The 25,054-nt window shown below is 42.2% G+C and overlaps 1 protein-coding gene across 1 annotated transcript; it reads left to right on the top strand.

Moving 5' to 3' along the window:
• Nucleotides 1-10,431: 10,431 nt before the first annotated feature.
• Nucleotides 10,432-24,443, top strand: LOC148121636 (oogenesin-3-like). The gene is made up of 4 exons (XM_087906686.1): nucleotides 10,432-10,527; nucleotides 21,836-22,143; nucleotides 22,549-23,088; nucleotides 23,775-24,443. The coding sequence occupies exons 2-4, from the start codon at nucleotides 21,863-21,865 to the stop codon at nucleotides 24,295-24,297; spliced, it is 1,344 nt and encodes a 447-aa protein (XP_087762812.1). The 5' UTR covers nucleotides 10,432-10,527; nucleotides 21,836-21,862; the 3' UTR covers nucleotides 24,298-24,443.
• Nucleotides 24,444-25,054: the final 611 nt, after the last annotated feature.

Below are 25,054 nucleotides of genomic sequence, written 5' to 3'. Positions count from 1 at the left end.
AGAGTTAATAAGAAGCCTGAGCTAATGGGCCAATCAGTTTATAACTTCTGGAGACCTTTATGCGATTTCTTTGGGATTTACCAGCTGTGGAAACTGGGCAGGACAGAAACCCCAACAAGCAGAACCAGTTACAGTTTATTTTTACTTAAGTTTGAAAAGAACGATTTCAATTAGCTCAAGCTGTCCTCAAGCATGCTGTAGAGCTGAAGATGACTTTGAACTGTTCCTTCGCCAGTATTCCATCTCAGTCTTCTCAGAGATGCCACAGTAGAGGGTGAAAGAACATCAAGCTCAGTCTTGAACTCCAGAAAATACTCACAGGTGTGACAATAATAATTTCAGCTCATTTTTGTCTACTTTTGGGCACAGATAAACACTAGGCTGAGGCACACTCAGAACAATGTGGAGAATACATGAAAAAACTCAGCCAGTTGCAGGACGAAAGAGGCAGGAGGATTGCTGAGTGTCCTAAACAAAATCATCTATGAAGTAAGAGTCCATCACAGAAGAAAATTATAAGCCAAGGGCATAAATAAGCAAATAAATGTACGAATTTTAAAAAGTAAATAGTCTCACTGTTGTGAGGTGAATTCACGCATGGACTTCTGCTTCAGCCTCCCAACATCTAGAAGTCCTGTTGGGAAAAGAGATATCAGTGTCTTGATTTAAGCTTTTCTTGCGGTTCACATAGAAAATTTGTAATTTTGCTTTTTGAAGTAGTCTGGTTCCATACTCCATGTTATACTCAAACCTGCAGAAATTCATGGGCCTGAACCTCTTGAGTGTGGAGATCAAAAATTTAAATGTATTTTAAAATTCCTCTTAGCTTTTGGAGACAAAATAGAAATATTGGCCTAGAGATCATGTGTAACAGAATGACCTTGAACTGTCTTTCTGCCTTCATGTCCCAATTATGACCATGGAAGAACATGTATTTTTAGCTTATAGGTTCCAGCTATGGCACATGCCTTTAATCTCAGAACATGAGAGGCAGATCCAGTTGGATCTCTGTGAGTTAGAGGGTAGCCTGGGCTACAGATTTAGTTCCAAGATAGCCAAGGCTATACCAAAAACCAAACCAAACCAAACCAAAACAAAACAAAAAACCTCTGTCTTGAAAAATCAGGAAAAAAAATAAAATAGGTGTTTGTTTAAGAACTTTAGAATTTTTATTTGGGATGGATTCTCATTAGGTTATGAAATCTCTCTAACTCAGGCTGACTGGGAACTGGAACTCTGCCTCTGCACCTCACAAGAGGTGGGGTGTAGGTCACAGGCCTGTTTCTTCATATTTAGCTTTGAAAGTTGTATATTTGTGAATTGGTATCATGTAGCCCAGGCTGACCTTGAATGTATGATCTTTTTGATTACAACTCCTCACTGTTCAGATTCTAGGTGTTTTTCAGGTTAGTACAGAGCTGGGAATAGAACCCAGAACATCTTGCATTCTGGGCAAGCACCTGAAGTAACTGAGCTACATGTTAATATTATCTCTAGGGGATGCAGAGATGGCCTAACACATGAGACACCACACTGACTGCTCTTCTGGAAATCCTGGGATCCATTCCCAGCACCTACATAACAGATCACAAACATGTAAAGTCCTCTGCTGGCCTGGCACTGCATGTAAATAGTACACATACATATAGGCAGTCCCAATAACCATACACACAAAATCAGCAATATTTTTAAAAATTAAAATAAAATTCCTTCAAGAGGCAGGGTGGTATTTTTGGTTCATTAGTCTTGATTTAGTTAGGGCTTTCTGCTTGTTACATTTTTTGAGACAGGGCTTCTCTGTGTCGTCCTGAGTGTCAGGGAACTCACTCTTAGACCACACTGCCCTTGAACTCACAGAGATCTGTCTGTCTTTGTAACCATCGCCCAGTGGTTTAGCTGGGTTTTAATGGCCAATGACTGATAGACTATAATTAAGTTTTATCTAAGTGTAGGTTCTTCAGTATTTTGAGAGCCTTGAGACAAAATCTTACCCAGGCCTGACTGCTCTTGTACTTCAGGTCTTCTAGCTCTGTCCTGGCTTCTCTGCTATGCTGCTTTCAGTTATGGAATCATTGTTATTTGATGTGATATAATGCCAGAAATTGAAGCTCATGGGTTGTACTTTTGTGCTTAAATTGAAAAAAAAATAGTTTTGATTTCCAAGGCAGTAGCAATGGATGTCCTAGAAATCACTATATAAATCAGGTTGGTCTGCCTCTGCCTCTCAAGTATTGAGATAAAAGGCCTGTGCCACCACCACCCTGATAATCGATGTAATTTTTAACGGTATCTTAAAAACAAGCCTGGGGATGGTTTTGTTAAGAAGGGACACAAGACAGTGATTCTTCGGACAGTGCCTGTTGGGGTGCAGTTGCTTCAGTCTGGTCAGTTTGAAGAGTTCACTCCTCAAACTGACATAAAAAGAAGCCATGTAGGCTACTTGCACAATGCTGGAATCCTAGCACTAGAGATGTGAGGGAAACCAAATTCCTGCTCTAGGATGGCCTGGGTACATGAAGTGACTTTGTCTCTATGTAAAATAAAAGGAAATGATTGAGTTGATTGCAGCTCAGAGGTAGAACATTTGTCTAACACAGGCCAGGACCTGGATCAAACTCCAGTACCAGACAACCTCAGTCAAAATCAAAGGGACTCATCAATCCGTACCATTCCTGCTTATTTTTGTTTTTATAACATCTGCTACTGGCCTGGCCTCAAACTCAAAGTGTAGACTAGACTGCATGGAATTCCTCCTGCATTTGCCTCTAAAGTAATGAAATATCTGGGTTTTGCCAACCAGACTGACATCATTCAGTATTTGAAAGGCAAATGTTTGAATGGCACCACACTGAGCATTAAGGTCACACCAGATTGACTAGAGTCCAATTCTAGAATCTTAGGATGAATTGAGTCCAGCCTGGAATACATAGCCAGCTCTGGCTACATAATTAGGAAATGAAAAAAAAGATGCTAAACAGACTTGAACCCCCAATACTGTCCCCCAAACATATACCCAATACACCTTCTATGCCAAAGTAGTATGAAATAGTCTCCCCAAACAAGGTGCTAAATCTTTGAAAATTAAAGGCAATGACCCCATTTCACAGATTCTCCTCAGTCCCTAGCACACAGGATCAGTTTGTTAAAATCAGAACATGGGTACTGTGGGCATGTAACACCTCCATTGTCTCTGAAAGGTGATTAGGATCCTTTCTGCCGTGAGGAAAGAGCTCAGATTTTTCCTTCCTGGATTCCCCCTTCCAAAGGACTATGGGCTTCAGAGTAGCAGGCTGGGACTGGTTGGGACAATGGTGAATGTGACTGATTGAGTGAGACTCCAGAAGCTGCCAGTGTAGTGAGTTTGCCTTTGAGACCAAGGAATAGTGACTCATGAGCAAAGCCAATCTCCATCAAGTTCAGAGTGGTGACAGGTGCCCACTGTGAGGGGAAAGAGCTTCATAAGAAAGACTCTGAAAATATATTTTCTTCTAAATTCTTCTCCAGGGACCATCTCCCTAAACATCCATCAGAATGACCTTCTAGGCCCCACCCACACTCCTACAGCTGGGAGTTTGGAGTCTGGTCACTAATGACACCTTGACCATCTCTTCTCTGCAGGACCTGCCAATGGTTCTCTTTTCTCCACGGTTCAAGGTGGCCTCTCTGCTCTCACAATAATCCAAATCAGACAAAATCACCTGAATTAGAAAAAGCCCAGGTTTAATTAATGCCAGCACTCCTGGGTGGCCCTCTGGGAAAACAAGGAAAGAGAAAATGAGAACCAGAAAGACCATGCGTTTGTTCTTTGTGGGGGGCAGTTTAAATACCTGTGGGAATGATCTTGACCCTCTCTGGGGAGGGGTCACCTTTGCCAGGTTTTTTTGTAGGTGGAGTTTGGACTGAGGTAACTCCAAGGGCAAGGGGCTTGAAATGAACTTTCTACCTAACAATCCAAAACAAATGCCAAGAACTGGGGTGAAGCTCCACCCAAACAGCCAACTCTCAGAGAAGAGAAAAGATGATTAAGATCCTGGCTTAGGGTGAAAGTGGTGTGTATATCTTGAGTAAGCAGAGTCCAGTGGGCTGTACTGTGTGCTCATTGCCATCTCATGATCACACTGACCCTGACTATGCGGTCCCTTCTCCCTCTAGGACAATCCCACCTCTGTGTTTCAAATAACCCATTGGTACAGATGTTTGTGAGTTGGTGCTTACTTGCTTGGTGAGATGAATATTAAGGGATGCAATCAGTTCCTGAGTCTGTTCTGTGGTCTCTCATCGATCATTTTCTGAAATGCTGTCCAGTAATGAATCTTGCTTTTTAGAACCTCCGTTTGTGTTTGGTTTTATTTGGAACATTCAACCCACAACATTACGATGCATTGGCCAGAAATCTGAATGCACAAACATGATGGCCTTCAAAACCAGTTTGGCAGCACCTCAGACTGTCTGTTTTCTTAGTTTTTGTTTCTTTGTTTGTTTTGGTTTTGGGTTTTTGTTTGTTTCTATGTTTTTTTTTTCTTTTTTGAGACAGAGTTTCTTTGTAGTTTTGGAGTGTGTCTTGGAACTAGGTCTTGTAGACCATTCTGACCTAGAACTCACAGAGATCATCCTGCCTCTGCCTCCCCAGTGCTGGGATTAAAAGCATGTACCACCACTGCCCAGTTTGCTGTTTTCTGGATCTTTGGGGGTTACTCAAGTTCCTGGGTTCTGTTCTGTTTCTGGTTGGTGCCAATCTGGGTGCCAAAAAAGGAGAAAACCAGAAGTAGTCAGCTCCCAAGTCTATATTGTGTTCCCTGATTGATCAGTTTCTGCAATGCTCCCCAGTAGTAAATCTTGCTTTTTGGACCCCCTATGTCTGCTCATGTCGATTCAGATTCTCGGACCCCCGACCCCTTCTTCTTCCATCATGTTCCCTCTGCTTCCTTCTTTCTCTTTCTTTCTGGGTTTAGCTGAGGTTAGGAAAGCAACAATATTCTTGATACTGAGACAGGATGATCCAGAGTTTAAGGATGGTCTGGCCTACATAGTGAGAGCCATAGTCAGGAAGCAAAAAGACAATGACCATCTTTGGAAAGCCATAAGGGGCAGAAGAATGAATGTAACCCACTTGGGTCATTTCTATCTTATTTTCCTAGAAGTACTGGAGCAAGAAAGAACAAACAGAAACCACTGGGTGGGACATCAGTGTCCGGCCTCTGAGGGTGTGCACTTTCCTAGGGTGCTCGAGGCCTTGGTTAGATCTACATTATTGCCTGAGCCAGGATCAGTGTTGTACACCTCTCATCCAAGCACTTGAGAAGAAGCAGCAGGAAGTTCAAGGATATTCTTATCTACATCGGAATTCCTTGCCAGTCTTGGGACTTATATTTTGAATTATATTTTGAAGTCAAGATATTTCAAAATGTATACATTAATTTAATCCAACAACACTTTTTTGTTGTTGTTGTTTTCTTTTTCAAGACAGGGTTTCTGTGTAGCTTTGGACTGTCCTGGAACTAGCTCTTGTATTCCAGGCTGGCCTCAAACTCACAGAGATTTACCTGTCTTCACCTTTCAAGTACTGGGATTAAAGACATACACTACCACTGCATGGCTCCAGCAGCATTTATAATCAAATGTCTTTTAGTAGCTGTTACTCCTTCCTCAACAGTCAAACAAATCAAAGACAACACAATCACTGGTGTAGGAGTTCCTTCTGTTTGTGTATTTCTTTCATTGTTTAATGAATAAAGAAACTGTCTTGGCCTAGTTGATAGGGCAGAACTTAGGTAAGCAGAGAAAACAGAACTGAATTCTGGGAGGAAGAAAGCAGAGTCAGAGAAGCCATGGATCTTCTGCCTGGGACAGACGCCAGTTAGAATCTTGCTGGTAAACCGCAGTCATGTGGTGATACACAGATTAATAGAAATGGGTTAAATTAAGATGTAAGAATTTGCCAATAAGATACTAGAGCTAATGGGCCAAGCAGTGTTTTAATTAATACAATTTCTGTGTGGTTATTTTGGGGGCTAAGCTAGCTGGTGGCCGGGAAGAACAAAGGGGCCCTCCTTATAACAAATCACATACAGTATACAGCTTCTCTGTGTATTTTCCATCTTTACATGACTCTTTTTCTTTACTCTATTTCTTTTTTTCAATTATTTATTTATATTTTATGTACATTGGTGTTTTGCCATGCGTGCTAGGTCCTCTGAAACTGGAGTTATAGACAGTTTTGTGCTGCCATGTGGGTGCTAGGAATTGAACCAGGGTCCTCTGGAAGAGCAGTCAGTGCTCTTAACCACTGAGTCATCTCTCCAACCCCTACTCTATTTCTTTTATTTCTACTTTACAATTTTTGTTTTTGAGTCAGGGTTTCTCTGTGTATGTTTGGCTATCCTGGAAGAACTCTGTAGACCAGGCTGGCCTTGAAATCATGGAGAACTACCTGCCTTCACCTCCCAAGTGCTGGGATTAAAGATTTGTGCCTCAACACCCAACTATTCTATTTCTTTTTTTAAAAAAAGGACTTTATATATCTTTCTTCCATCCCACCCTTCCCATTCCCCCCAACTATCCCGAATCCCCTCCTTCTCCCTTCTGTCTACCCAACTCCCCTTACATCCATCCCCCAACCCCCCACCCTCCACCGCCCCCCAACCCGTGTTCCCAAGTTTGCCTGGCAATTTTGTCTACTTCCAATCTCCAGGCGGATAACTATATGATTTTCTTCAGGTTCACTTTCTTATTTAGCTTCTCTAGGATCACGAATTATAGGCTCAAAGACCTTTAATTAAGACTAGAATCCACTTATGAGTGAGTACATACCATATTCCTTTTTCTGGGTCTAAGTTACCTCACTCAGTAAAGCATTTTCTATTTCCATCCATTTGCATGCAAAATTCAATATGTCATTGTTTTTTACCGCTGAGTAAAACTCTAATGTGTATATATGTTCCACACCTTCTTTAACCATTCTTCTATTGAGGGGCACCTAGGCTGTTTCCATGTTCTGGCTATTACAAATAGTGCTGCTGTGAACATAGTTGAACAAATGCTTTAGTAGTATGTTAGGGCATCTCTTGGGAAAATTCCCAAGAGTGGAATTGCTGGGTCCTGAGGTAGGTGAACTCCCAGTTTCCTGAGAAACCGCCACACTGATTTTCACAGTGGCTGCACAAGTTTGCACTCCCACCAACAATGGATGAGTGTTCCCCTCACTCCACATCCTCTCCAGCATAGGCTATCTTTGGTGTTTTTGAGTTTAGCTATTCTGACAGGTGTAAGATGGTATCTCAAAGTTGTTTTGATTTGCATTTCCCTGACCACGAAGGAGGTTGAGCATGACCTTAAGTGTCTTTTGACCATTCGAAGTTCTTCTGTTGTGAATTCTCTGTTCAGTTCAGTACCCCATTTTTTAATTGGTTTTATTAGAGTTTTAGTGTCTTGTTTCTTGAGTTCTTTGTATATTTTGGAGATCAGACCTTTGTATGTTGAGGGGTTGGTGAAGATCCTCTCCCAGTCAGAAGGTAGCCTTTTTGTCTTAGTGACAGTGTCCTTTGCTTTACAGAAGCTTCTCAGTTTCAGGAGGTCCGATTTATTCACTGTTTCTCTTATTGTCTGTGCTACTGGGGTTCTACCTAGGAAGTGGCCTCCTGTGCCCATGTCTTGTAGGAATAGGGAAATAAATATCTCAACTAAGGGAGCCATTTTAGGGTTTGTAAGAGACTTGATTCTAGAGGGGGTCCCAGGTCCAAGGAGAGATCCCCAGATTGTTCCCTGGGCAGCAGAGGAGAGGGTGCATGAACTGGCCTGGTCCCGTAACCATACTGATGAATATATCACCATAGAACCTTCATCTGGCGATGAATGGAGATAGAGACAGAGTCCCTCATTGGAGTACTGGACTTAGCTCCCTAGGTCCAAATGAGGAGCAGAAGGAGGGAGAATGTGAGCAAGGAAGTCAGGATCACAAGGTGTGTGTCCACCCATGAGACGGTGGGACTGATCTAATAGGAGCTCACCAAGGCCAGCTGGACTGGGAGTGATGGAGCATGTGATCAAAATGGACACTCTGAACGTGGCTGGCAATGAAGGATGACTGAGAAGCCAAGAACAATGGCATTGAGATTTAATTCTGCTGCATGGACTAACTTTGTGGGTGCCTGGTTTGTTTGGATGTTCACCTTTAAAGTCCTGTATCGATGGGGGAGGACCTGGACTTCCCATGGGGTAGGGAACCCTGATTGCTCTTAAGACTAGAGAGGGAGGGGGAGGTGGGGAGGGGGAGGTGGGAAGGGGGAGGGAAAAGGGAGGCAGGGAAGAGGTGGAAATTTTTAATGAAAAAATAAATAAAAAGGACTTTATCCTTTTTTACTCTCCCAAGCATAAATATATTTTTCAACACACTGTACACCATTTAGGAGGGTTTTTTTTTGTCCAAATCTACCTTTACTGTACATTTCCATCTTTTTCTGATCACGTTAGTTTTTAATCTGCTAAAAGGTATGGCTGGGGTTAAAGCTGAAGCTATAGCAGCTGGCTCCACCCCATTCCTTAGTTTCCTGGGAGTCTGACTTCATGGCAGAAGTACAGACAGAAGCCATATTTATTACCACAACCCTGTGGAGTTTCTGGGTCCATGCTACCACTAAGAAGCTTGATGATGGCTGCTTATAAACATGAACTCTGCTAAGACTCCTAGCAACAGTGGACAGGGTGTCTGAACTGGTCTTCCCTAGTATTGAGGTTGGTAAACACCCTAATTAGCATCATAGAGCCTTCATCCAGTAACTGATGGAACCAGATGCAGAGATCTATAACCAAGCACCAGGCCAAGCTCCAGATATTCAATCAGAGATGGAGAAGGGAATATATGGGCAAGTATGGTCAAGATAATGATGGAGATGCCAGTCAGTGGTGGCTTCTGCATTTAATTCCAGCACTTAGGAGGCAGAGGCAGGCAGATCAATGTGAGTTCAAGGTTATCCTGACCTATAGAGTGAGTTCCCGGATAGGCTAGACAGATAAACCCTGTTCAAAACACAAAACAAAACAAACAAACTCAACACAGAAATCTAGAGAGACAGCTGAACCAAACTTGTGGAAACTCGTGAACTCTAGGCCAACAGGTGTGGAGCCTCCATGGGACTGAACTAGGCCTTCCCTTTGTGGGATACAGTAGTGAAGCTTGAACTATCTGAGGGGCCCCTGACAGTGAGACCAGGATTGAGCCCTGGAGCCTGAGCTAACTTGTTGGAGCCCTTTCCGTATATTGGGATGCCACTCTTAACCTTGATGCAGCTGGGAGGGTCTTGGTCCTGCCTCAACTTGCTGTGCTGAACTTTATTGAATTCTCATGGAAGCCCTCACCCATAGGAAGTGGACGGTAAAGGGGCAGGAGGGGAAGGGAGAGGGGATGAGAACAGTGGTGGAAATGAGGCCTGTGATAAAAATGTAAAATGAAAAAAAATATTTTCAAAAAATAACCTAAAAAGAGAAGAATAGATGTTCGATAAAATATTAAAATATTGGGAATAAAAGAAAGAAATAAAGACCTACAGCCAGGCAAGTTGGCACAAGAATTTCGTTTCTGCACTGGGGAGGTAGAGGCATGTGTGTCTCTCAGTTCAAGGCTGGCCTAGCCTCAGAACTCAGAACCCGTTCAAGTAAAAAGAAACCTCAGACAGGTGTGGCCATTCTCACACCTTCACACAAGGGAGGATGAGGCAGGACTATTGTTGAGAGTTGAAAGGCACATTGGGCAAAATGATGAGTGCCAACTAACCTTTGGTTCATGGTGAAATCCCATCTCAAAAAATTCAAATGCTACATCTATAGATGCAAAGTTAACAATTCAGTATTTCTGTACTAGACCAATGGATGAATTATTTATTTATTTATTTGTTAATGTTGTTCAATGAACAAATTCTCAGCTGGGCGGTGGTCCCACATACCTTTAATCTCAACATTTGGGAGGCAGAGGCAGGCAAATCTTTGTGAGTTTGAAGCCAGTATGGTCTACAAGAGCTAGTTCCTGGACAGGCTCCAAAGCTGCATAGAAACACTGTTCCAGAAAAGAAGAAAGGAGGGAGGGAAGGAAGGAAGGAAGGAAGGAAGGAAGGAAGGAAGGAAGGAAGGAAGGATTTCTTTGTAGCCCTGACTATGCCAGAACTCACTCTGTGAGCCAGGCTGGCCTTGAATTTAGAGATTTGCCTGCTTCTGCAACCTAAGGGTTGGGATTAAAGACCTGTACCACTTCTGACTGGCTTCAATGAATAAATTAATCACAGTTATTATCTAAGTTTTTCCTGGTTTTAGATCTGATTGTACAGCAACTAAATCCTTAATGGAGTAAAAAGATTAGACTCAGTTGTAGAATCAGACTGCAGGCTTAGTCTGGGAGGGCGTGGCTACAAAGGGGCGGGTTCAGTGGAAAGGGTTTAAAGAGTCAAAGCCGCCAGAGAAGCCCACAGAGTCTCAGGTCCTGGAGCTACAATGTTTCCCTGCCTTGAAATGGAGGCCTCTCACCAGTGTCCAGCTCCGGTAAATTCATCAACTCTATAATCTCATGCAGCCTCATCTAGCCTTGTCTGCGCTTCAAATACTGTGTGTGTTCTTGTAGTTTGCAGGGAATTTTGATGCTTTTACTTTTGGGGATTTTTTTGGGTTTTTTGTTCTGTTTTTAAAGTCGGTTCTCACATAGATTCTCTTACCTCAGAGATCTTTGGACTGGATAACCTGAATATGTCAGTGTGTTCTTATTTGTATATGATAATTAATTGGGTGATTTTTGATTTCTCTGTTGATTCAGAGACTACTAAAAGATAAAATAAAATAAAAAATTTAAAAAGAGACTACTAAGATTGTCAGGGTGACCTTGAATCCAAGGTTGTTCAGTCTGAAAGATAAAGGGGAGGCACTCAGGCCTTGCTTGTGTTCCTTTTTGTCAATTTAAGCCAGGCATGCCTTAAATCCCATCACGAGGAAGGTAGAGGAAGGCTGATCTCTTAGTTTGAGTTGACTCAGCAGTGAGTTCCCTTCCAGGAGGTGTTGGCATGCTATTTGAGCCCAGCATGTAGCAGCCAGAGCGAGGTGGACCTGGAGGTTAACCTGGCCTCCAGAGGGATCTCCGTGAAAACCAGGATTCACAGTGAGTTCCACAATGGCAGGGTTACTACCTTGTATCTAAATAGAAAATGAAACAAAGTTAGTTGCATCTGCTGATTGCTGCAGGGGCTCCTTCCCTGGAGCCTATACTGTCTTCAGACTTGAGGAAAGCAGCCTGCTTTCATTTACTCAGTGTCCAGTTGACATTTAATTAAAAACTCTGCCCCCCTGCAGTCTTACTAGCTTCAGAAGAACTCAGAAAGCTGTTCTGGTGCTATAAATGTGCAAACAGCTGTGGCATTGTTCTCGTGAGTTTCCTTCCTCCAGCATGTGAACAATCATTTTCATCTCTAGTCTTCTCTGTAGTGGAATTTCAATTTTATTTAATAAAGTTTGCCTGGGGATCGTGAAAGTTAAATAGCCACATTGGTCAGTCTTACAGCCAAGCCATGGTAACACAGCCCTTTAATTACAGTAGCATCACTAGTTGCCATAAAAGGCAGGAGGTGCATGCCTTTAACACCAGTGGTACCAGTATTTAATCCCAGCCCTAGAGAGGATTATAAAATGGAATGAGACAGCTCTCCCAATCGCATTCTGAGATTCCTGGAGGCAGGATCACTGTTTTCAGATTGAGGTCCAGGTAAGAACCAGTGGCTGACTGCTTTTCTATTTGGATCTTCAGGTTGAACCCCAATTTCTCTGAGGTTTTACTAATCATGTATCATTTGGCACCCAATTTTTTGGTACATGAATTTACAAAAAAGCCATTTGCCTGTGGCTTTTTAGCCACCAACCCTTGCCAAAGTTGGGACTGGAATTCCAGCTCTAGGAATTGAAACCCAAACCTAGCCACCACCTGGGTTCAGAGAGCTCCCAGCTCCCATCTTCCCTGGCTTAGTTTCTTCTCCAGCTGTGCCTATCCTTGCTGCCGCTGTCCTGCATCCACAAGAGAAAAACCACCATTAACAAAAAGCTGGTAAACTGGAAGATATAATTGAGTGAGGGGGGCATCTTCTAGCCCCAGGAAGCAGCAGAAGCTAGAAGCTTTGACCACCTTGTTCTGTAGTGAAGAACAGAGTCAAGTGCAGCTGTTTGGTATGTTTGGTAACTGTATTTTTTTCAGGTAGGCTGGGTTTGCTGCTTTTTAGAGACACTTCCTAGCAGCAAAAAACTCCAGCTCCTTTTTTTTTTTTTTTGACAGGGTTTTTCTGTGTCTTTGGCTGTCCTAAAACTCACTCTGTAGACCAGGCTTGCTTTGAACTCACAGAAATTTACCTGACTCTGCCTCCTGTGTGCTGGGATTAAAGACATGCCACTGTTATGCCCAAATCCACAAAGTCCCCCAAAAGTCAACAAGACCAAGTCCCATACTTAAAGCAAAAGAGCCTTTATTTTATACAAGTTTTCAAATCGATCTCTCCACATGACCGATGATTTGGAATAAACAGAAAGCCCCCAGCTCAGTTAGAACAGGGTTTTATAGTAGTAAAGTTGTGGATGAGGGGTTTCTGAGGTTCAGGACCTCTAATTGACTGATGTTTATCTAGGGTTGTTCTGGTGAGTGTGTGCTGGCAGGTGGTCCTAGCTACAGCAATTGGAATGTCAGGCATTTCCTTTGGATGGTCTGTTTTTGGGTGGTGCTCAGGTAATCTCAGCTTGTGGTTCTTTCTGCAACCAGGTACTGCTTCAGGGTTAAATACTGAGACTCAGAACTCTATTAAAATTTATGGATGACTCAGCCCTACTCTTGCAGGTGATAATGATTGGAAGTAAAGAACATCTTTTGGGTGATCTGTTCATTTTTAGCGTATCATGGCTGGCTCCTACATTTCTCCTTTCACAAGCACCGATGACAGGAGCCAATTTGGGGTCCTGCTTGCCCCTGGTTTTAAGGAGGTGTGGAACTATTTAAATTAATAAATCCATTAATTGACAACTCTGGACCAATTATTTTTAGTATATTAACAGGCACTAGAGGTCTTGTCTCCCATGCCAGGGAGTTCTCCCTTGTCTTAGCCTTTTAACCTATTATGGGCTGACATTGCAGTGTTGTTAACCAGACCCAAGTAGGTTGAAAGGCGAGCCAAAGGTGGGGGGAGATTTAGACAATGGGGCACTCACCAGACTCTGAAGAAGAGAAAGGGAGTGTTTATATCAGCTGCACTGGTCTGCATCAGCAAGTCCAGGACTCGCCACCATTCAGAGCAGGTTGTTGTCAGAAACTGATGCTTAGATGTGTCTGCTCCCAAGTGGAAGCCTATTGAGAGAAGTTTAAAATAGAAATAGAAATTAAAATTTACAAAAAGCAGATAACAGGTACTGGGATTAAAGGCATATGCCACCAAGCCTGGCTTCTTCCCAGCTCTTTTAAGAGTCTCTGTCACCTAACACTTAAATGGCATTAATGAGCCATAGGTATCATGATTCTTTGTGGTAGAATGGACTTTGAAACTCCACAGAGTTATAACAAAAACATGGCTATCACTAGTGCATTCACAATAAGCTAAAGTATTATTAGGAAGCCACGGAATGGGGCAGAACCAGCTGCCAAAGTGGCAACTTTAATCCTAGCCATGCTGTTTAGCAGATTGTAGGCTCATGCGGTCAGAATAAGATAGAAATACAGTGAAGACAGATTGAGATGGGGGAAAGGCTTTAAATGGTTTACAATGTTTTCTAAAATGTAAGAAAAAGGATAAAGTCCTTTAAATCAAAAGAGAGTAGTTGGGCATAATGGTACACACCTTTAATCCCAGCACTTGGGAGGCAGAGGCAGGCAGATCTAAGTGCAAGGCCAGGCAAGTCTAGAGTGAAATCCACGATAGCCACAGAAACACAGAAAATCTATCTTAACAATCCAAAAATTTAAAATAAAAATAAAAGAAAGTAAAAACCCCGTAGAGATGGAAAATACATGGAGAATCTAGATAATGTTTGTTACTGTTTTGTCTTTGAATTGTTTCACTGCTAAGAATAGGGGATCAGCTGCTAAAAGATGTTTGAGTAGAAGCCTGCTGGATCAATCAAACCTATATATATATATATATATATATATATATATATATATATATATATATATATATATAAAGCCTTGACTTCAAAGTTTTTAATTCAAAGGATGTGTTACTTTGGAAAAGTTTTGTTTTTGTTTCCACATGAAGTGAGAGGTTAAAAAAAATATGAATTGTTCAAGAGAGACCCCCTGAAATATCTCATAGGGGCAGATGGCCCAGATGACTGCTGTTGAGAAGATCCAGCCTCATAGAACACTCCAGTCAGGACTTGACCATAATCCTAAATTTTCCTTGAGTCCCAATAAGATTAACATTACCTCCAATCAGAAGGAAGCAGCCTAGAAAAATATGTGAGGGATTCTGGAGACAGAGGTGATCGACTTTTTAGGAGAGTTTAGGATCAGTTTTCAGGCCAGGTACATGTTGTACACCCATGGTACCAGCCTAGCCTCATGCCAGCCTTTGCTTCCTATCTTGAGGTGTGTTCTCATGATGCTGGCCAGACTGGTCAGTACCTAGTGGGCTCTGCTGCCACCATAGTCTTGCCCTCATCTTCCCAGTTACCTGGGACCACACTTAGACACCTCACACCTGAATTTGACCATTAAAAGACACAAAACATTGGAATCATCTTTGACATGACTCCGCAGGTGAAGTCAATGTGTGTATCTTTGTTGTGACCTCACCTCAAGTTGTCTCCTGATGCTTATGGAGTGCCATGAGATTTTTAAATGTAAGCACAGACAAGAGTAATAAACAAAACCTAATTTATATTTACTTTTTAAAAATCTGGATTTAGGAGTTGAAGATATGGCTCAGTGGCTATGAGAACTTTTTCCAGAGGATCCAGATTCAGTTCCCAGTCATCAACCTTCTCTATCACTAGTCCAGAGTATCCAATGCCTTCTTCTGGCCTCCATGGGTACTCCATGGTTACTTCTGGTACTCCATGGGTCCCCAACACCTTTTCCTGGTTCCCACTATTAATTTTGTTTATTGATTTACTTATTACTTTTATTTTTGTTTTTTTGATACAGGGTTTCTCTACAGCTTTGGAGTCTGTCCTGGAACTAGCTCTTTTAGAACAGGCTGGTCTCAAACTCACAGAGCTCCACCTGTCTCTACCTCTAGAATGCTGGGATTAAAGGACTGCCCCACCACTGTTAGGCCCCATTATTTATTTTACATCCTCCAGGCTCTGTGCTGAGCTGATCCCATCGGAATCACCTTCCACTGATTGAGAAGCTAAGACTGTAGCTCTGTGCTCACCCATCCCCCACAAACCTTTCCCTTCCTGCCCTTCCACCACAAGCCCCTCCCTGTCTGCACACATATCTTTGATATGTTTCAGATTCCACTTTTGATTACACAACACACACGCGTGTGCGTGCACACACACACACACACACATTTAGGGTTTTTGAGACACACTTTCTCAGTGTAGTTCTCACCATTCTGGAACTCATTCTGTAGACCAGTCTGGCCTTGAACTTAAGAGTTTGGGGGGATTAATGGCATGAACCACCAATTCCCAGCTAGTTTTATGCTTTTAAAGCCTTACAGTTGTTCAGACATGGTGATAAACACCTTTAATCACAGTACTCCAAAGCCAGAGACTGGAGGGTCTCAAAGAGTTCAAGTCTGCCTGGTACATACATGTTGGGTCTAGGGCAGTCACGCAAAGATGAGGACAGACCACCAAAGTCTAATTAACCAGAAACAAACTTTATTCCAGAAACTGAAATCCAGAAAAAAATAAAATAAAAAATCTCCGTGGGTCACAAAAAGCTTATCAACTAGCTGAGACCACAGCCACAGATGAATTTTATGGCTGTGGCAGAGGCTGAACCCATCTTCTTATAGTAGGGGCACCAATCATTAGGTCTGAACAAAGGAATTTTTACATTCTCAAGGAAAAATTCAGATACAGATTGTGTTTCTGTACAATCCCCATTAACAGTTTTTCAGTTAAACCAGTAACCTCTTGTCTTTCTTGATACTTATGGGCAGTGTTTACTGAAGCCCCGTGCTCTCCCCTTTGATGCTGCCAGTTTCACATAGCAGGGATAATGTATAACCCAGAGGTCATATATCCTAACCTATAACCTAACATATAACCTAAAAGTTGACTCAGTTCATATCCATAGCCTAGCTCTCAGTTTGCAGAGAGATTATTTGGCCTTGTAAATAGTTATGGGTTGTAAAGCCAAATAATCCACTGTTAATAGTTAATCCTCAAGCTGCTGAGGAAGCTACTGATGGTTTGTTCTCATTCTTCTAGACTTATAACTTTCTATTTCTTTATTTTAATAATCATATTTTTGGATCTACGTTTTTATTTTCTTATTCTTGGACTCTTCAGCACATAGTGAGCTCCAGGACAGCCAGAGCTACATAATGACACCTTCTCAAAACATAACAAAAAAAAAACAAATTAGATGAGCAGGTAACTATGGCAGTAGTTTTAGTTCTTTTCATTGGTCAATCTGATCCAATCCATCTAGACACCATCTAAATCCCAAAAGAAGTGGGCAGAGCCTCAGTTGTTCAGACTGCAGATTTTGGCTGGGAAGGTGTGGCTACAAAGGGGAGGGTTCTGTGGAAGGTGTATGAGGGACAGAGCTGGCAGAGAAGGCCTGAGGCTTGGAGGCTGGAGTTCTTTGGAGTCACTGCCTACCCCTTTGGAACTGGAGATCTGTTATCAGTGTTTAGATCAGGGAAGTCCCTTAGCTCCATCAAGAGACCCTATCTTACCCAGAAGAGTCTAGAGTTGGGTTCACCTCCAGGTATCATTTATTTCTCTTTTAGTTTGCTGATTTTTTTGTGATTAACAGGACTTTTATTGGTTGTAAACTAGAGCAAACAATCAGAATAATACATACGTAGTATTCAGTATACACAATAAAAGTTAAAGAAATTCAAAACTTGTATAAAACAAAAGCGAGCGAAAGAGAAATCATACAGCTTAAGAGATACAGGGGTAAAGGTCCTCTCCATCCTTTGATCACACTTGTCTCTGTACCCAATAGAACTTACTGCACTTAATAAGACATACAGATATTTTAGTACTGAGTGTATTAAAAGAATTAAACACATTTTCTAAGAATCTTTCAATGACAAGTTGGTACCCTTTAGCTAACTAAAGCCAAAGGAAGGTGGGAAAAGGGAATTAACTAGTACTTTGTAACCATTTTTAATAATTTCTTATTTTCAAAACACTGCTTTTATAACAGAAGTGTTTTATACTTGCACGGTATTAATTACTTTACTATACATGGAAGCCTGTGGTAGACTGATTACACAATAAGACTGCAAACAACCAGTGGTACTTTTCTGACGTCAGAGAGTTCATAAGACTGAAACATCACCAAAAGTACATAAAAAACTCATCAACATAAACATCAAAGTACATTAAAAAATATAACCAGGAAAAAAAAATACAATTGCTAAAACGTGGTTTAGAGCAGAGCCACTGCCTATCAGTAGCTTAGTTTGCTGATTTTTTGAGATTAGGATTTCCTACTTAACCCTGCTGGATAAAAATGGCCAAGGAGTTTTGTTTATATCAAAGTCATTATTTGAGTCTCTTTGTATATTCTGTTCATAGTGACTTTGAACTCAGGGCAGATTTGGGGGCTGGAAATTGTAGGTGTGAATCATTCAAATGCTTTGACTTTGACTGTGCTGATCTCTGCCTCTTTTTCTTCCTCCTCCTCCTTTTTTTTTCAACACAAGACAGGTTTCTCTGTAGCCCTGGCTGTCCTGGAACTGTCTCTGTAGACTAGGCAGTGTTGATCGCACAGGAATTCTCTTTGAGTGCTGGAATTACCACACCCAGTTTGTGCTGATCTTAAATCAATTTAAACCAAGCATGGTTCTGTACATTTTTAATCCCAGCACTTGGAAGGCAGAAGCAATCTCTGTGAATTCACAGTCAACCTGGTCTACAGAGTGAGTTCCAGGACTGTCAAGGCTGACATCCTGTAATAAAACAATGATAACAACAAGTTCTTTTTCTCTGCTGGTTGATTCATGGTCCCATTATGGAGACTAGGGTGTCCTCAATATTGCAGGAAGCATCCTGCTCCCCAGGTCTCAGTGTTCAAATAAGAATTTTGAACCTTGATTTTACTCTTCAAGATTTTATGCATTTTTGGTTGTTGTTGTCTTCCATTAGTTTTTGGAGATGTCAGGTAGGATGTTCTAAAACTCTAGAAGTAACCAACCATTTCATTGAACTAGTGAGTTTCTTGACTGTAGCATGAGAATTATCATCTCCATCCCATAGCCCTGTTTTTCCCAATGCTTTACACTTGCAGACCACACCAAGGATATTGAAGCTTTATTGCTTCTATTGAGCGTTTCTTTCCTATCCTGTTCATCTCTGGAGCACAGAGTATAATGGTAAAAGAAAAATGCTGTGAATCCCTGAGTGGCTACAGCAGCACAAATGCTGCAAGTCCCTGAGCGGTGGCAGTGGGCCATGTGGTGGAAGGTGTCCCCAAGAGCAGTCAGTCCCAGGCAGGTATGGTGCAGTTCCCCGAGTGACTGCAGCAGCCCACAAGGAGAGACAGACAGATGGGCATGCCACGAGACCATGCTGCAGGTCTCCAAAGGCAAATGGTCCCAGGCAGGGAGCCACACTGCATGTGAGAGACAGAGACATGGATTGGAATGCCATGAAGAGTGACCTTAGATATTTATTTAGATATTTATTTATGGAAAGGAAGAAGGGGGAGAAGGAGAAGAACAGAGAAGATGGAGAGACAGAGATGGAAAAGAGAAAGGAACTCAGTGGATGGGGAGGGAGTCGGAGTGGCTGTCTCTTAAAGAGACAGGACAGACCAGTACACAGAGTACAAGCTGCAGCCCTCCTGCCTCCTTCTCTGAAACTGGCAATCAAAGTCAATAACTAATGACGTCCTTTTCACAGATGCTCTCAATTGTTTCAGGAAGGGTCAGCTAGGTGAGTGGAGACTTGGAAGATGAGAAATTGGGAGTTTCCTTTGCTTTATTTGAGGTCATGGAGAACCAACCACCTGGGCTGATTCCTTGCTTCCTGTAGACTGCTTCTCAGTGTGAATGGATTCACCTGTACTATGGTTGGAATTGGATAGGGTATTTGGGAAAGAACATGCCTTTGACAGGCTTCACACCTCAGACAGAAGAATGGCTTTAAAACCAACAGACAGTGATCAAAATGTAAAGACTGAGGCCTCCACCATCACCTGTCAGGAACATTCATCATGAGCTATTTTGGCCATGATGAAATTACAGCTTATGGCAGTTGATGATTTGGATGTCAACCCACCTGAGAAATGACTCTCAGATGGTGGAATCCTGCCTGGCAAAGCTAGCAGCACCACTGACTCTAAAACTCTGAATTGCTTTCATCTGTAATATCACTTTGTAATAACAGCTCTGATATCTCCCCATTAGGATGCATTTTCATGTAATTTGTACATGTAATCTCATGATTATATCTCAAAATTATGGCTACACATACATTTCTAGATGGTCAAAAGTATGACTTCTATCTGCTATTGTTGACTGAGGTTTTTCTGTCCTGCCCAGTCCTTGTTCTGCCTGGTTCCCACAGTCATTAAGTCACAAAAAAAATCACACAGAAAGTCTACATTAGTTATAAACTTATTGGCCCATTAGCTCAGGCTTCTTATTAACTCTTATGAATTATATTAACCCATTATTCTTATCTATGTTAGCCACATGGCTCGGTACCTTTTTCGGTGGGGCAGGTCACATCTTCCTTCTCAGGATAAGACAGTTTTGAAAAAATTTCCTGCCTCTGAAAATGGTCTGTCAATTACGCTAGGCCATAGCTAAAGTTTGTTGGATGATTGCTCAGGTAGCTAATTGTCTCTGTCATATATTGCTCACTTTGGAAGCTACTTGAATGTACTTCCTACCTGCTCAAGTAATATTATCTTCCTTCTCAGGTCTTTGATGGGATTGAAGATTAGATAGTCATAGTTACTGCCTTCTTATGATCTAGCCAAGCCATTTCCAATACAAGACTTAGACTCCTTAGAATAGAATGTTTATTAAAACATTTAGCATATGTTCCTTGCTTAATATTGTTTATGCTGATTGTAATTCTAATCTTATACTTGATATCTGTTCCTAGTGTATATTGTTTTGTATTGGGTATGGAACTCTTTTACTTAAACAAAAGGGGAAGATGCTGCAGGAGCTCCTTCCACTCCTTCAGCCAATAGCCTTTAAGATACCAGCCCACTTGGGCATGGTCTCTTTTATTTTAAAAAGCAGGTAGCCCTGCACTATATCTCTCTTGCTTCCAGTTACTAGACTCTGTTCCTGGCCACGCAGAGAACTGTTATCTAAGACAGTGATCTGTAAGTTTTCCCCTTAAATAAATAACCCTTTTATTAATCATAATTCCAAACTGGCGTGAGATTGTTTTGTGACTTACATCTGCATACTATATCCTCTACATTATGGTGAAAAACTTGGAAGTCTGTTTTCTATCATTAGCCTTACAGAACAAGTTGGTCAGACATGCATCCTTCTGGAAAGATCTCAAAGGAAGTTCACAGGTTTTACTTATGAAATTGCAGGTCTATGGCTTTGTAGGATCTCAGACCTTCAAAGGATTTATTTTTTTCCTTGCTTTCTTCCTTTCCTCCTTTCTTCCTCCCTCCCTTCCTTCGTTCCTTCTTTCCTTCCTTCGTTCCTTCCTTCCTTCCTTCCATCCTTCCTTCCTTCCTTCCTTCCTTCCTTCCTTCCTTCCTTTCTTTTTGGTTTTTCAAGACAGGGTTTCTCTGACTATAGGAGCCTGTCATTAACTAGCTCTTGTAGACCAGGTTGGCCTTAAACTCACAGAGATCTGCCTGCCTGTAGCTCTTGAGTTCTGGGATTAAAGGTGTGTGCTACCATCACCTGGCTTCCTTCAGAGGATTTATGATGAGTTAGAGAGTATTGCAAGTGTCTGTCCTTGTTCTCTTATAGTCTTTAAAGAGGCCAGTAGCACCCAAATGACTAAACATGTCCAGATATTATTAATCACACTTAAGAATTGTAAAATAACGCATATAACCTTTGCCTTTTTCCTTAGATCTCTCAATGGTTTAGTTTTCTCCCTTTAAAAGACAGCCAGAACCTCATCACAGTTAACAGCTATGCTTAACTACAAATGAGGTGATAAGTTTTGCTACATATCTTCAAAGAATGCCTGTGTCCCTGAGAATTTTCCTTGTAGTATTTTTTTATTACTAACAAGTTGCTAGTGAATGGATATATATGTCCATTCACTATATATATATATGCATGCTTGGGAATTTCTAACGGCAGAAGACATAGATTGAGATGATAAGATGTAGAAGAAGAAAGAATGTAGAGTAATTAGAACAAGAATGAATTGGAACTGAGTATTGTAATAGAGAACTGGAATTAGAAATGAGACAGAATTAGAGGAAAGAAATTGTAAATGTTTAGGAAGAAAAAAGATAAAGATCACATGAATGAAAAGACCTTGTGAGAGAAGATTCTTTTTCTACAGGCATCAGACTTTACTTCCTATGCTATTGTGGTTTCTCCTTTTGAATCCTGACTGAAAATCTTCAAGGCAGACCCTTGAATGTTTTCAGTAATCACCATAGCAGTGATCTTGCCCAGAGAGTTCCTCTCATGGAAAGAAGAAAGACTTCCTAAGTTTTCTAAATGGTGTCTTTGCTTCCATGCTTCCTCAGGATCACTATCCCTGAAAACCAGTCGGGATGGGTGACCAGGCCCCACCCACACTCCTACAGCTGGCAGCACAGAAGCTGTGGATGGAGGAGGCCTTGCTCATTTCTAATCTGGAGGACATTCCTGTGGGGCTGCTTCCAACAATGTTTGAGGATGCTGTAACTGACAAACGTACAAACATCATGAAAGCCTTGATGCCTGTCTGGCCTTTCCCATGCCTTCCTGCCAGAGCCCTGATAAGGGACCTGGAGACTTTGAAAGTTCTGCTTGATGGACTAGATGCATTGATTACAGAGAATGTTCATCCCAGGTAAGCAAAGCAGGACTCAGATTGGATGAGGAAGGCTCTGCAGGTGCAGAGAAGGAACAACTGGCTACAGGGAGTACTCCATCTAGTTATACAATGGCAAATGTGGAGGACCCAAGAGTAGACATTGCCACTGAGGAATAGGCCTCTCCCTGTCAGGCCCATAGACACAGGTGGAATGAGGCAGGGGTTGATGGGAATGGAATGGAGGGAAGTGAAACTGGGCTATAGATGCCTCACTGGCAAAGACCCATTTTCCCTGAGTCTGAGACCCTGGGCTTGATCCTAGGCAAAGGGAAAAAGCAAAGATTTGGAAGGGAAAGCAAAAATGAGATGTGGATCAGAAGTAGACTATACCATGTATCTTGTCTTATCTTCTGGGATTTTTTTTTCCAGTTTTACAAAGAGGACACGGAAACTCAGAGTGCTAGATTTGACGAATGTGTGCCAAGACTTCCAGAGCTTTAGAGCTGTAATGTGGTCAGTGAAGATCTGCCCTCAATCTGGGGTGAAGAAGCGATTTGTGGTAGTAACTGATCTTGAGGTCGAGAAGGCCAGTTTCAGTGAATGGCATACATACTTGTTGCAGTGGGCCCAGCAGCGAAGCGATTCCATTCATCTATGCTGCCAAAAGCTGAAGAGTTTGAATTCACCTGTCTTCACTGCCGAACGGATCTTCAAAATGGTAGATGCAGACTGTATCCAGGAGCTGCAACTGAATTCGTGGCAGCTTGAATTTATGGCACACCTTTTTCCTTACCTGCGGCAGATGAGAAATCTCCACACACTTGTGTTGGAAAGAATTCAGAAGCCCTTCAGGTTGGCTGCTTCTGCAGAGCAGAAATTGATAAACCTGTTGCTTTCTCAGTTCACCAAACTCCCCTGTCTCCAGAATCTCTCCATAAGTTATTGCTACTTCTTAGAAGGCTGCCTTGAAGAGTGGCCCAGGTAAGGAAGGATGGAGAGGGTTCTCCAAAGAATAGGAAACAAATCCTTTTCTTTACAGGTTAGTATGTTCTTGATGGCCTGACCACTGTGAATATAGCAGTGGGAGAGATGTAGAATAACCCAACAAATGAGCTCTCTGCTCAGACAGCTGTGAACAGGCCCCAGCACACCTGCAATTGGTCATGTGTGAAAGGTTGTTAAGTCCAAAATGATTGACTACATGCTAAATATATGATACTAGGTTTGAAGTTAGAGGAATGGGACCTGGCTGTGGTGGGAAAGATAACATGTCAGGGGACCCTTAGGGACACTGCTGGTCTGAAGCTTAATCTGTCATGGACAGACTAAATTTGGGGTGTAGCCGCAGGGCAACTGGTAATGAAAATCCCCAGACTATCTTGATACAAAATATACAGCTTTAATAAACAGAAGTAAGACTTACAACAGCTTACACCAGAATCCAAACAATCTGTCTGGATGCAGGAGCCAGGTGGAAAAAAGAGAGCTAGTGGAGCATGCTTGCTAGGTGTATGGCAGGCTTTAGCCTGAGGGCGGCACACCCCCAAAACAGAATGTGATTGTCTGAACTCCCCTATCATTGGGAAAAGCCTCATCTACCTTGCTTTCAGTCCTATCAATCCTCTTCAATACTATTTGGCATAACTAATCCCTTGATCTTTCCCTAGGAGACTGAAGACCCCCTTGGAGACCCTGTCCATCACTGGCTGCTGGTTCTCACAGTCAGACTTGGGATACCTGAGCCAGAGCCTGTACATCTGTGAGCTCAGACATCTGAAATTGAGTGGTGTAGAGCTGTCTCATTTATGCCTTAAGCCCCTTGCGGTTCTCTTTGAGAGAACCACAAGTACCCTGCAAATCCTGGAATTGGAGGAGTGTGGCATGAGGGACCGCCATTTCGATGCCATTGGGCCTGCCCTAAGCCAATGCTCCCAGCTCACCAGGGTCAATTTTTATCACAATTATATCTCTCTGCTGGCCTTGAAGAACCTTCTACATCACATAGTCAAGTTGAGCAAGCTGACCCATGAGATGTATCCTGCCCCCCTGGAATGCCGTGGCTTCGTGACAAACCTTAGAGATAGATTCAAGCAACTTTGTCCTGAGGTGCTAGATATACTCAGGGCCAAAAGGCCACCAACAAATGTTTTCTTTGCTACAAGAACCCACTGTGTCTGTTTTCAACCCTGATCCTATGACCTGGAGGCCAGACATTACTTTTTTCTATGAGCAGGATAAAGTGGCTTCTGGTAATGGGAATGGAAGCCCTAGTGTAGGGAGGGTATGTTTACTGTGTACATCCTTGATTGCATAGAATAAATGTGCTGAGTTTGTGGGGTTGCTAGTGTGTTTCCATCAGCACATAGCCCGCTTTTCCCCAGTATTTCAATACCCATTTCTTTCCCCATCACCCTAATAAGGTCAGTGTTAAAACAGTACATGTCATGGAAAGTTATGCACAGGTATCTCATCTAGAGGATCTCGAGCACGTGGCTCATAATGTTCAATATATTGGACTGGCGATGGTGTGCAAATGGTTCATGGTCAGATGAAGGGACTGTGGATGACGTGGAGAACATTGGGATGAGGGAACAGGAGACTGGTAGAATAAGAGACAACTGTGCATTTCTAAATGATTTGACATCAGAGAGACAATTATACAATTCTAAATGTTGCTCTGGTGACTCCTAAAGTGTAGTGGGATCCTGGAGGAGTACTCTCTGGTTTGTTTCATAATTGAGTGTTGGGGATGCAGAAAAGATGTTTTGTGTTCACAGAGCATTAGTAATGTCAGGAATTTAGACGGTCAGTTGTGGCACAGGCCTTGGCAGAAGCAGGAAGGTCTCTGAGTTCAGGGCCAGCCTGGTCTACAGAGTTCCAGGACTGTTGGGACAGTTACACTGAGAAACCCTGTCTCAAAAACCAAAGGAATGCCAAGAATCTTAAT

Source organism: Myodes glareolus, chromosome 6 (genome assembly GCF_982192425.1).
Source record: "Myodes glareolus chromosome 6, mMyoGla1.1, whole genome shotgun sequence".
Lineage (NCBI taxonomy): Eukaryota > Metazoa > Chordata > Mammalia > Rodentia > Cricetidae > Myodes > Myodes glareolus.
The sequence above is the reverse complement of the archived record's forward strand: the minus strand, read 5'-3'. Positions and strand labels throughout refer to the sequence as shown.

What these genes read in the sequence shown, in the direction of transcription:
- LOC148121636 (XM_087906686.1), top strand. Translation starts at nt 21,863, where the DNA reads ATGGGTGACCAGGCCCCACCCACACTCCTACAGCTGGCAGCACAGAAG. An exon ending in ACAGAGAATGTTCATCCCAG is followed by an intron (nt 22,144 to 22,548) that starts GTAAGCAAAGCA and finishes TTTTACAAAGAG; the next exon opens with GACACGGAAACTCAGAGTGC. An exon ending in TGCCTTGAAGAGTGGCCCAG is followed by an intron (nt 23,089 to 23,774) that starts GTAAGGAAGGAT and finishes ATCTTTCCCTAG; the next exon opens with GAGACTGAAGACCCCCTTGG.